We start from the raw sequence: 12,262 nt of genomic DNA, 5'->3' as shown, positions 1-12,262 counted from the left end.
ACGAGAAAATGGCGGCCGACGCGTGTGCTAGCCTTTTAAACCTCACTGTCATGACGGACAGTATTACGAAGTTTAGCGGCGACGATAAAGCGCACACGGCGTCGAAATGGGCGCAAGATATAGAAGATAACTCAGAAATCTTCAGATGGACGGAGGCGCAGAAGCTCGTGGTGGCGCGTAGATCCTTGGTGGTGCCTAAGGTAATGGAGAAAGAAGTTATCAAGAAGGTGCATAGTAACGGTCATTTTGCTATGAGAAAGATGAAGGAAGCTATAAGCAAAGATTACTACATAAGAAACATGGATAGAAAAATAGAAGAGGTAGTGACAGGCTGCATACCATGCTTATTAGCAACAAGAAAGGAAGGAAAGCAGGAAGGATTTCTAAATCCTATTGCTAAAGAAGGTACTCCGCTGCATACATTGCACCTGGACCACATAGGACCATTGATGGAAACGAAGAAGCTCTACAATCATATACTTACAGTAGTGGATGCATTCACGAAGTTCGTGTGGCTCTACCCGACGAAGTCAACATCCAGCGCAGAAGTAATTAGTAAGTTGCAGCTACAGCAGCAGACGTTTGGTAACCCCACACGTATCATCACAGATAGAGGTACAGCATTCACTAGAGGAGCCTTTCAGAAGTACTGCGAAGATGAAGGAATCCAGCATGTGACGATTACCACTGGAATAGCAAGGGCGAATGGTCAGGCGGAACGCATTCACCGTATTATGATCCCAATGCTAACGAAGCTATGCATAGAAGACCAGTCTACTTGGTACAAGCATGTCGGGCGAGTACAGAGAGCTATAAACAGTACTTACCAAAGAAGTATAGATACCTCGCCTTTCCAGCTGTTGACCGGCACTAAGATGAAGTGCAAGGAGGATGTAGAGATATTAAACCTTTTACAACAGGAAACCATATCCCAGTTTGATGAAGAAAGAGAAAGTCTAAGACAGAAAGCTAAAGAACAGATACAGAAGATTCAAGAAGAAAATAAGAAAAGTTTCAATAAGAAGAGGAAAGAGAGCTCCAAGTACGAGGTAGGCGATCTCGTCGCAATTAAGAGGACCCAGTTTGGGCCAGGGCTTAAGCTCAAGCCAAAGTTCCTCGGACCCTATAAGGTAACCAAGGTGAAGCGCAACGACCGATATGACGTGGAGAAGTTGTACAGCGGCACAGAGGGTCCCAACAAGACAGCCACGTCTGCGGACTTCATGAAAAGATGGCCTGAGGAGGACTGCGAGTGATAAGGTAGTAGTCTAGCCCTTTTCCTCTTATTTCTCGATTGGCAAATGTTATAATTAGTATAAAAGACGGACCTTCTGCATATAAACTTGATCTCGTGTAGGAAATTCCTGGTTCCTAAAATTTTAATCTTAGATGCATATTTTGTTATGTTATGGTTGGTTAAATTTTAAAGGCAGCTAAAATGTTAAAAAGTTGTAAAATGTTCCTATGTTACTTATGCTGCCAGCTGTTTTCAATGTTTAAAACGTACCATGAGAGTTAAAAATATTAGCAGTGTTTTCTAGATTTCAGTTAATTGTTAATGTGCCATATTAAGATGCTCAATTTTCTTAGATGTGTAGTATGCAGCAGATGTGCTTAAATTAATAGTAACTTTTTATTTCAGAGCATGGCACTATACTGATGTAAGATAGAGTTAAGATACTTACCGTGTACTTACCTTTACAATGTTGAATGAATGATGTGCAGATGAATAAACGTGTGAAGTATATCTGAGGGCAGATAATGATTTGCAGGACAGCCGAGAATGTAGGAATGGAACGTAAGGGGATAGCGTGAAACGGAACGTAAGGGAGAGAGAAGGATGATAAGAGGTGCGAAAGGGACGGGGAGAACGATTGGAATGGTGAGAGAGCGAACGTGCGTTAAGGTGTTTAATATTCCATAAAATAAGTTTTGCGTAGTTAAATAAAACAAATAAAGTGATATTTTGGTTTTTAATTACGAGGCCTATCATAATCCCACATATATGTCGTGAATGTCCCTTGTATTGTATTCCACTCCCACTCAAAATGTTTGTTTTCGTAAGTCCTCAGTCAGGCGATGCGCCCTCCGATGAACAGATTAATGAGATCGGGTCGAGAGCACCGCCCCCTAGAATTAATCACTGATTCTTTTACGGGCCTGACACTATCATGAAATTCATGAATAATGAGATTTCTTTGAAAAATTACATTTTTAGTGATAGTGTAGACTTGTAGAGATTGGCATGAAGGAATAACGGTAAGTAATGAAGTTAGTTTATTTATGAACGTTGAGTTTAAACTTGTAATAGATAAGTCGATCAACAAGTCTTAAGTTTTTTAGGTTCTAGGTAGAAGGTTATCTAATAGCAAGTTATATCAAGAAACATGTTAAAATTCACGGTCTAACTGGCAGAGATGCGATTTATTTGAAATACTTCTATTTAAAATGCAAATACAAAATACCTATTTTGTATTTTGCATTTAAATGCCTTTTAGTAAAAAACATTTTGTATTTTATTTGAAATACTTTTCGAGATGTATTTTGCATTTTTAATATTCATTTCAAAATGCAAAATACTTTGTGATTAAGTTTAGCCAACATTACCAGTCAAACAAAATGAAATGAACGAATGACGCTTGTATTGCCGAATTTGGCCGATAGAGGCGCCTGCTAGCGCCTGGCGCCAGCGCCAGGTATTGTTAAAAAAACCGGCCAAGTGCGAGTCGGACTCGCGCACGGAGGGTTCCGCACCATCAACAAATAATAGAGCAAAACAAGCAAAAAAACGGTCACCCATCCAAGTACTGACTACGCCCGACGTTGCTTAACTTCGGTCAAAAATCACGTTTGTTGTATGGGAGCCCCACTTAAATCTTTATTTTATTCTGTTTTTAGTATTTGTTGTTATAGCGGCAACAAAAATACATCATCTGTGAAAATTTCAACTGTCTAGCTATCACGGTTCGTGAGATACAGCCTGGTGACAGACGGACGGACGGACGGACGGACGGACAGCGGAGTCTTAGTAATAGGGTCCCGTTTTTACCCTTTGGGTACGGAACCCTAAAAAGCGTAAATAATAAAAATTGATGTTTATTTTTTTCACTTTTTAACGATACCAGTCCAGTTGTTATTAATAAAAGAAAAGTGTAATAATAATAAAATAAGAATTAGATGCACAATCAACCGAAATAAATGGCCACACAAGTCACAAAATGGAGCCATGGCTCTCTTTTCGTTAGTCTAATTTATTACATTATTTTAAGTGAGTATTATTATTCTCTTTATTTATTTTTGGTCTTAAGTTAGGTTATTTTATAATATGGATATAAAAATAAAATACAAAAACACTTACAAAAACAATACAAAATACTTATAAACATATTATAAAAAACCTAACCTAGGGTGCCGCCAGCAGCGGGGCAAGGCCCAAGCTGCCGGTGGTCAGGGCTGCAGAGAGAGGAACCGGCGGACTATCCGCGCCGTGTCCAAGATCACCGCCTTCTGCATCTGACCCTTGATCCAACCACCTAGCGAGAGTCTCTCAAGATGTTGGTCGAGACTCTTCGCTATTAGACCGTTCACTGAAACGACTATCGGGACAATGATCGTCGAATCAACATCCCACATGGCGGTTATCTCGTGAGCCAAGTCTAGGTACTTGCTGGACTTGTCCTTCTCGGCTTTCACGAGATTCTCATCATGGGGGATGGTGATGTCAACGAGCACGGCCCGGCGTTGCGATCGATCTATTATCACAATGTCAGGCTTATTGGCTACAATAGTCCTGTCAGTGATGACAGATCGATCCCAATAGAGCGTGGCACGACCATTCTCGAGAACTGGCGCAGGTGAATACTTGTAGTACGGTACTTCGCGGTCCACAAGGCCGTATAGAAGAGCAAGCTGCTGGTGTATAATCCTGGCTACGAGATTATGTCTGTGCAAGTACTCGCCGTTAGCAAGATGAGAACAACCGGAAATGATATGCCTGAGTGATGAGTATTATTATTATTAATAACATAACAAAATTTATTGATACGCGTACTGATAAATATGACCAAAATGTCATGCATAAGGTACCATGTTATTAGACGTTTTTGTTCGGCTCGGCATTGTGTCTCTATTTCTTATGACAAATACCTAAAATAAATAAAAATATCTGAGATTTAGTCAAAAGGCATTTTATTTTGAAAAAGTATTTTGAAAATACCTATTTTGCATTTAGCATTTGAAATACAAAACGCAAAACTATTTGGTATCTGAAAAGTATTTTGCATTTTGTATTTAAATGCTTTTTTGAAACCATTTTGTACATCTCTGCTAACTGGGCATATGTCTTGAACGTACCCTGTAATCCAATCCCTCGCAAATCGCGATGTTTGTTTACGCGTTCGCAGTCAAGCGATGCGCCCTCCGGTGAACAGATTAATGAGATCGAATCGAGAGCAGCGCCCCTAGAATTTGTCACTGATTCTTTATGTATGTTGAGTTTAGTACTTGTTATTATAGGTACATACTTAGAATACTTACGTCTTAAATCATTAGCACGACGAACCATACAACTTACTATTAGAATTTGGAGTCTGTCCTTACAAATATATTCCAGTTTCCGTAAGAATATTTTACGGCATTTGCCCTTGGTTGAAACATGTAAAAATTCAATATACATAAGAATAATATACAATTTTGTTGTGGATATGGATAACCTAAAAGAAGGAAACCTAAGAAATAAAGTGGACAAGGACACACGATTGGTACAAACATGGACCTTATGCCTTTTGTAATAAGGTTTACCGATAATTATCAGTGTGGGCGACGGTACAGACAAATGATGACATTACAAATCTTTCCCCGTTACAACTGTTACCCGTCGCGTCGCACCCTCGCAGATTAATGATATCGAGTGGTTTGAATATCGCACCTAAATTGGTGTAAGTGACAGATTTTATTTTAGAATTAGGGTTGAGTATTCTTTTGCAAGCTAACTGATTTTGCGTAAATGTGTAGTTTAGACAGATTGTCTATCACAATATATATATATATATATATAAGCGATGTCAAAAAGTGAAGTTTTCTTTATCATGTCGTCATTACATCCGTAAAAAATCTCATATCATTAAAAAATAATAACAATTTTCTGCCGGTAAATCTCAAACACACGCAAGTTATCCCGGATTCTACAAAAAATAATTACATCAACAACTTTTACACGCATCTAATGCATTTTAGATAGTTAATAATCTTGTTAACAATACAAGTTTTTTACTTTAAAATATTAAAAAGGTAAAAAAGAGATGAAGACAATATGTCGTGTCATTACACGCCTGTCAAATAATGGTGCATGACGCCGCAGGGCTGTGAAACTTACTTACATGGTTCGTAACGGGTACTACGCCCATATACATAGTTAAGTTGCTGAGAAATGCCGCAAAAAGTAATCAATTCAAAACTATAATGTAGGTATAAAGCCTAAAGGGGCCCAACAGTCCGCCGGACGATATCGGCCTGTCATTTGTTCGGAAATGTCAACTCTTTGTTCTAACTGACAAACTGACAGGCCGATATCATCCGGCGGACTGTTAATCAGTGGGCCCCTTAAGACCTTGAAGCCTAAATGCCATTATATGGTAATTTTTTTTAAAACAACCTGGAAAACTGATTCATTAAATACTTCGTCAAAGGCCTACAATTCTTGAGGTCCTAACCTAATCTAGGGCGCCTTAATAATAGTACCTACTATAAAACCACTTTATTTTTAGTTTCTTTTACTCAATGTTGTTATTTCTAAGTATTTCGTGATTTTGTTTTAAGTATTTTGCTTCTCATTTTGCATTAAACGTTTTGCTTATGGCCTGCGTATCGTTCCTTAAATTTGATTTCTATATTATAAATTTAGATCTTAGAGCATCTATAGAAACCTTACATTAATAAGTTATGAAACTATAGGTCTATTCTTATTGTCTTTATAATATGTACCTACATAAACCATGTATCACTGTTTGTTTCTGAATAAATAAATAAAAAAATAAGTATCTCATAAAACCCACATTACGAGCAGTAGCAAACTTTTCTACTCATCCAATTGGCAGTTTCACAGATCGCATTCTCCACGCACGCACTCCTTATTTCACGCGATTTACCCAACCACTAAACGGGTGTAAAAATAGCAAACCCGCTAAATGGGTGTAACAGTGATTTTACCGCTTCAGGCGCGTTAATTATAATGTGCTTGATCATGCAACAGGTAATTATGGAACATATCGATTATCCATTAGCAGAATTTGGTACGGTAAAAAATGGATCTTGGCAAAAAATCGTGATGACTTTGTGTTAGACAGATGGTGAGTTATTTTAAATTTAAATCCCACAATCAAAGTTTCAAACTCAAAACTAGAATCTAAATTCTAGTCCCAATACTCCCAATTCACATTTAATACTTACTTCAAACCTGCAAAATGGTTGTAGCATTGTCTGCCAACTTCACATTATTAGGGCATTACGCATATACGCGATAGATATCATATTATTATGCTGCCGCCTACTGGTTCTATACACTATGCTACCCGGGTATAAACTAAGTACTACCGTGGACCGTGCACGCTTAAGCGGGATTTACAGTATGAAATTAGTGGCATGCATATTGAACTCAGTTTCACGAAAGTGGTTTCGATATGTGCGAAAGTAATTTCGTGAAATAATTTGTGTCGTGAAATTCACAGTATCGCAGTGACCATGGCCCCATCAGCATCAAAGCTGAACGTCCGCACAGCGTAGGCACTTTCGCGACACTAAGTTTTCACGTCGCATTGTCGCATTTACACAACGAAATTAGTTGAATGACACTAATTTCACCAAAAAAACGCGAAGGACGCGAAATTGATTTGCTTTCATGAAATTAATGCATGCATTACAAAAATATTAAATTACACGTGAAACTGTTGGTAAAACTAATGTCACGAAATTAATTTCACGACACTAATTTTGCAATGTAAATCCAGCTTTAGTGTTCCTTAGCTTTCGGGTCAATGTTTTAAGATTTCACAAGTTTACCTGTGCGTTAGGCGTGAGTGCAGCAGAAATGGCGTTTTGCTGCGCGGCTGCTGCCGCCGCGGCCGCCATACTGGCACCCAGAGGGCCGTAAGCCGCGCCGTAGTAACCTCCCATCTGGCCCATGCCGCCTCCCATGCCTGTGAATAAAAAAGTAATTATCTTTTGGAAAAAAAAAGTTCCTAAGGACCCTGACCCTGCTAGTTGGTGTACCCAAAATTACTGCACTTATGGAATTAAAACTGTATGAGGCCGCATGATGAGGAACAGAAGCCTATGGAGGAACCTGGTCTTCAACAGAACATGATGTCACGATTCGAACATGATGTTCAACGACTGAGGAAGAATCACCGTTATTATATGTCACGCTTCGGCTGGACAGTGGATATACGTTTGGATTATGGATGACTCACGCTAGAACGGCCCGACTTTTCATTTTCTATGACAGGTCATGTGATGCTTTCTATAGAAAAATAAGTATTGGATGAGACTCGGGCCGTTCTAACGTGAGTCATCCTTTAATCAAGCACTAAACTTAAGGTTTTTTTGTATACGTAACTCGGATTTGGGCATAAGTCACCACTGAAGTCAAACTGCATAGAATGTTGTCACCATAATCTTGTTTTGATTCATTTGTTTGCGTGCTATGTTACCCTAGCTGTACCTTAGCTATATTTATATTGTACTTAATGTTTTGACGTAAACAAACTGCATGAAAGAGGGAAATTAATCCGAACTCTCAAATTTCAATACCAGCGCTCTAAGGCGCCAAACTTCGGCTCAAAATCGAACCATTGATAGTTAATTTGATTTGCAGAACCCTTACAAAACTCAAAAGCTGCATTATTAACCCTAAAATAGCTGGCGAACTTCGATCGTCTCCTCCGCCACAACGACGACAAAAACTCAATTAATTCTCGCAAGAAAGGGTTGAATTTACTAGCGAAACCGCAAAAATGCCCTGGAACCAAAAGTGTAGCTTTGAATGGATAAATTTAATTAACTTTAATTTCAAACGGAAAATATACCTGAGAAGTCTTACAGCTTTAACTACATTAGTTTAAGGAATAATTTCGTGCGGCCAAGACTGTTTTTTTACTTTTAAAACAGAGCCCATGAAATTCTAAAGTTGAGAAAGTTTTTATGTTTTCATTTGAGATTACAATTTGGAGACCACTCCGGTTTTAGCTGCGTCAAAGTAACTTTAAAAGGTTTTGTGTGGAATCCTTCAAGTTAAGTCAAGTTGCTCGGGTCGTGTTTACAATTTTCTGTTATTTTTTATGCACGTGTTTAAACTTTTAATTAAATTCCGCATAATTGGCTGCTTTCAATACATATTTCTAATTTTATTTCTTTTCATTTCGCATGCTCTGCAAGAGGGTCATTGTTGTTCTAAAAGGTGTGCAGAAAGTGATACGTTTCTGCACTAGAGCATTTAACTTTCCAAGGACGATTTTTTTATATAAACAATTGAGATTTGGTTTTGAATAGATTTGTTATACAATTTCCATTCTGATTTTTAACTATCCATTCCATATATAACGATTATTTTACCTAAATTGTTACTTTAAAGTACCCTCGAGAAACAGTATAAACATTTTGTACTTTACTCAGTCATGTTTTTTTAAATCTGATGATTACTTGAAATGATTACTTTTTGTGAGGGTTTAGAGTTTTACTTAGGTATGTGTTATATTTTTTTAAGTTTTTCATTACTTCTGATTGCTTTCAAATTGTCATGTTTTCCATTCGTTTTCTTTAGTTTTGATCTATCAATATCCACTATTAAAACTAAAATTTACTGTAAGTATAAACCGGCTTTTCCTTTTTACTTTTTTAGGTATCCCCTATTTGAAAAGATTTATATATTACTTCCCCATTCTCATTACCGCCCCAACGTGATTTGCATACAAAGAGCGCACATGAAAAACACCCGATCGTCCAGAAAACATCCATTTTCCGTAAAATTTAACACATTCGTCCCACAATAATTGAAAAGAACCCGGAAAGGAGACCCTTTCAGATCCGAGAGGTAAGCCAGCAATGCACGTTATAATATAACGTGTTATAATGGGCATATTGTGTGGGGAGGACCGTCATTATGTCCTGGACAGTGAGATACCGCATTGAATCTCTAGGACTGCAATGTTACATTGTTGAACGGGATTAGGGAGTAAATTTAGTACTATAAAGCCGATCTAAAAGAACGTAAAATACCTACGTCTAAAAATTTACATCGTGATTTTAGGTTTTTAAAGTGTCTAGTTGTATAGGTACCTACTGTGTCAAAATATATACTTAAAAATCAAAATAAGTAGAAAAAAAAAATACAACACCAGGAGAGCACACACTGCCTAAATATCTGGGGGCACGGCAGTGCCCCCGCCAAGTCGAGCGCGAAGCAAACACTGCCGTACCATCCTTTACTGGAACCATTTCGCCGCATTTTCAGGCCCCTATTTGAGAACCTCTGGATAAGACTAGAACGCAGAAATTTTCGTCATCCAGTAATCTATAATCACATACTTAAAATCCAAAATTTCAAGTCTGTAGGTCATTTAGTTCCGAAGTTAAGCGACAGCAAAGTTTCGCATTTATGACACTCATTCATTCACTCATGATCATCAGAATAGAATTAGTACTTCCCATAAACTCAGAGAGCTGAAATTTGGTACAGAGTTAGGGTTTATTGTCCACATAAAGGGTAAACCTAAAAATATTGCAATATCAGTCACGTTTTAAAGATCTAAGAACTGCATAAGTAAGTTTGTAATCCCATATAAATATATGATATTACAAAGTTACTGTTGCAGTTCCTACAAATAGTAGGTAAAGTAAAGGTACACTACGATGTACGATGTGAGTCTGAATGAAGATATGTTTAGTTATGATATGTGTATACATAGTATGGGTATGAGTACCCGAAAAGAAGGACTGCCTACAAAAAGAGATGAGATCCCATCAAAAACATTACATGTAAAAAGGTGCAAGTCTCGCAACGCTTTTACTACAAAAAAGTTTTGAGATGTAATGTGAAACCAAGTCGTTTATTTTAATCAGTGCCAGGAGGTGTTAAAACCGTATCAATAAGATATCTTTAATTTGTAATACATATATGACTTGGCAATCGCACATAATGCTTTACTCGTACCGTACTCGTAAATATGTGTAATGCTCAAACTGCAATTAGCGCTAGCGTTATGTTCAATTAGAATTATTTTTAATAGGTGACGATGATCCTTTTGTCATTACGCAGCCGTGCGATGGCCGAGTCATTATACGTATTACAAATTAAAGATATCTTATTGATACGGTTTTAACACCCCCTGGCACTGATTAAAATAACCGACTTGGTTTCACATTACATATCAAAACTTTTTTGTAGTAAAAGCGTTGCGAGACTTGCACCTTTTTACATGTAATGTTTTTGATGGGATTGTAGTTACTCTTCAAAATACTTAAGTAAAATTTCAAATGGATCAATGGTAAGTCTAAAAAGTAATCTTGAAAGCTCATTAGAATCAGTATTACATTATGTCGAATTAGAACAATTACACAAAACAAATTGTGAGTATTATCATCCGCTCAAGCATTCCACGGAACACTTCATTAAATAGAGTTCCCGAGACCAGAAAGCGTCCCGTTCAAAATTAATAAAACCCTTCAATAGATTGAAGGAGAAAATTCATCACTTTCACGCCAATAGCAGACAGACTAGAAAATACCACAGAGATGACAGCGGATTTAATTATAAAATATAATAATAAAAAACCCGATCGTCCCTTACAAACGCCCCTGCACCCCAATCAAGCCATTCTCAACCTTAATTCCTATTCCACTCACACTTTTTTCGTTGCAAATAAAAATTGTCGGCGATCGTAATAAATTGTAGACTCGACGTCACCGTGAGGGCGTCATATTTTTATTTAAATTCAAAATTCGAATCTTCGCGTTCGATTTTCGAATGTGAGTGTACGTTGACATCCTAATTCGGTACCTATTCTAACTCGACGAGATACTCAGCGAATTATTTAATAGAGAGCGAACGTTTGACATCGATTGCCGATTAGGACGTCGAGTGTAAATATAAATAAATTAACTGGATGGAATTCGAGCTCCTCTATAACGAACCCGATTTTCCTGTTTATTCTGTAGGTGTTACTTTCGGAGATTGCCAATTAAACGAAACGTAATTACTTTCTACAAATACATTTCGATATAACTATGAATAAGCTAAATCGAATTGTAGTCTCGATTAAATTTTGGATGGCTGTTATTATTTCTGAAGCTCACAGGAATATTTAAGCGAAATGAAGTCCATTGAGGGTTTCTAATGCAGACTGTTCCAATATTTATACATTTTAACTGTCAATTCATTTAATTAAATTGATCAACAACACAACGAATCAAAAATAAATACAGAGGAATAGAAAGCTACTCCCACAAACTTTACCGTCAGTTAACTCGGTACCAATTAAAATTGTCCCACTACATTCATAGCACGTCAAATGAACTCCCAACTAAGGCATGTTTGATAAACACCTCTAAGGAACTGACCGGTAGTTAATGGTCCTCCAGTGACCAATGTATGACTGCCAAAACGTCGTAAGTTCCTATAAATGCTTGGTCGCATACGCCTTTTCTTAGTTACTTATGCCTTTATGGTTTGGTAATGCAAGCGGTATTCGAGCACAATGAAATAATTAATTGGTGCTCAGGCTTTGCGTTGTCATTGCTTACAGAGAACAACCAAATCGAACACTTAGACGGACCAATATAACTGTGAAACAGAGATCCATACTTACTATGCTTGACCGGGGAATGCTTTTATACTGGTTCATTTGAGCTATCATTTCACCAGCGCTTGGCGAGCGATTGTAATATGAGCTCTGGCCGGCCGTTAGGAGAGGGCTTACAGTCTGAGGTGTGAATTTGAATTTGGAATGTTTCGAACTATTTCGAATTTGGGTGTGTTCGAAAATTATAACGAACTTCATAGACATTTTCTAATTTTAAGGGATATCACACACGATTTTTTTCATAAAGTCAGAGCTGAAATCTAATCGCACGAATCTGAATCTAACTTAAATTCAAATATTCCGTGACCATAGAGATTTTTCATTTAAAAATAACAGGTGCCAAAGATAATATTTGATGTGACAATAGTGATTTACTGCTGAATTCTGAAAAAAAATTTCGTCGTATTATG

At 37.5% G+C, this 12,262-nt stretch overlaps 1 protein-coding gene across 1 annotated transcript in view; it reads right to left on the bottom strand.

Annotated features, from left to right (window-relative positions):
- LOC134647791 (transcription factor Sox-21-B-like) overlaps positions 1 to 12,262 on the bottom strand; it is an 82,007-nt gene that overhangs the window by 9,296 nt on the left and 60,449 nt on the right. The window contains exon 4 of the mRNA XM_063502113.1: positions 7,057 to 7,193. Within this exon, the coding sequence (XP_063358183.1) occupies positions 7,057 to 7,193 (137 nt within the window). The remainder of the gene's footprint in view (positions 1 to 7,056; positions 7,194 to 12,262) is intronic.

The sequence above is a fragment of the Cydia amplana genome, chromosome 5, assembly GCF_948474715.1.
Source record: "Cydia amplana chromosome 5, ilCydAmpl1.1, whole genome shotgun sequence".
Classification (NCBI taxonomy): domain Eukaryota; kingdom Metazoa; phylum Arthropoda; class Insecta; order Lepidoptera; family Tortricidae; genus Cydia; species Cydia amplana.
The sequence above is the reverse complement of the archived record's forward strand: the minus strand, read 5'-3'. Positions and strand labels throughout refer to the sequence as shown.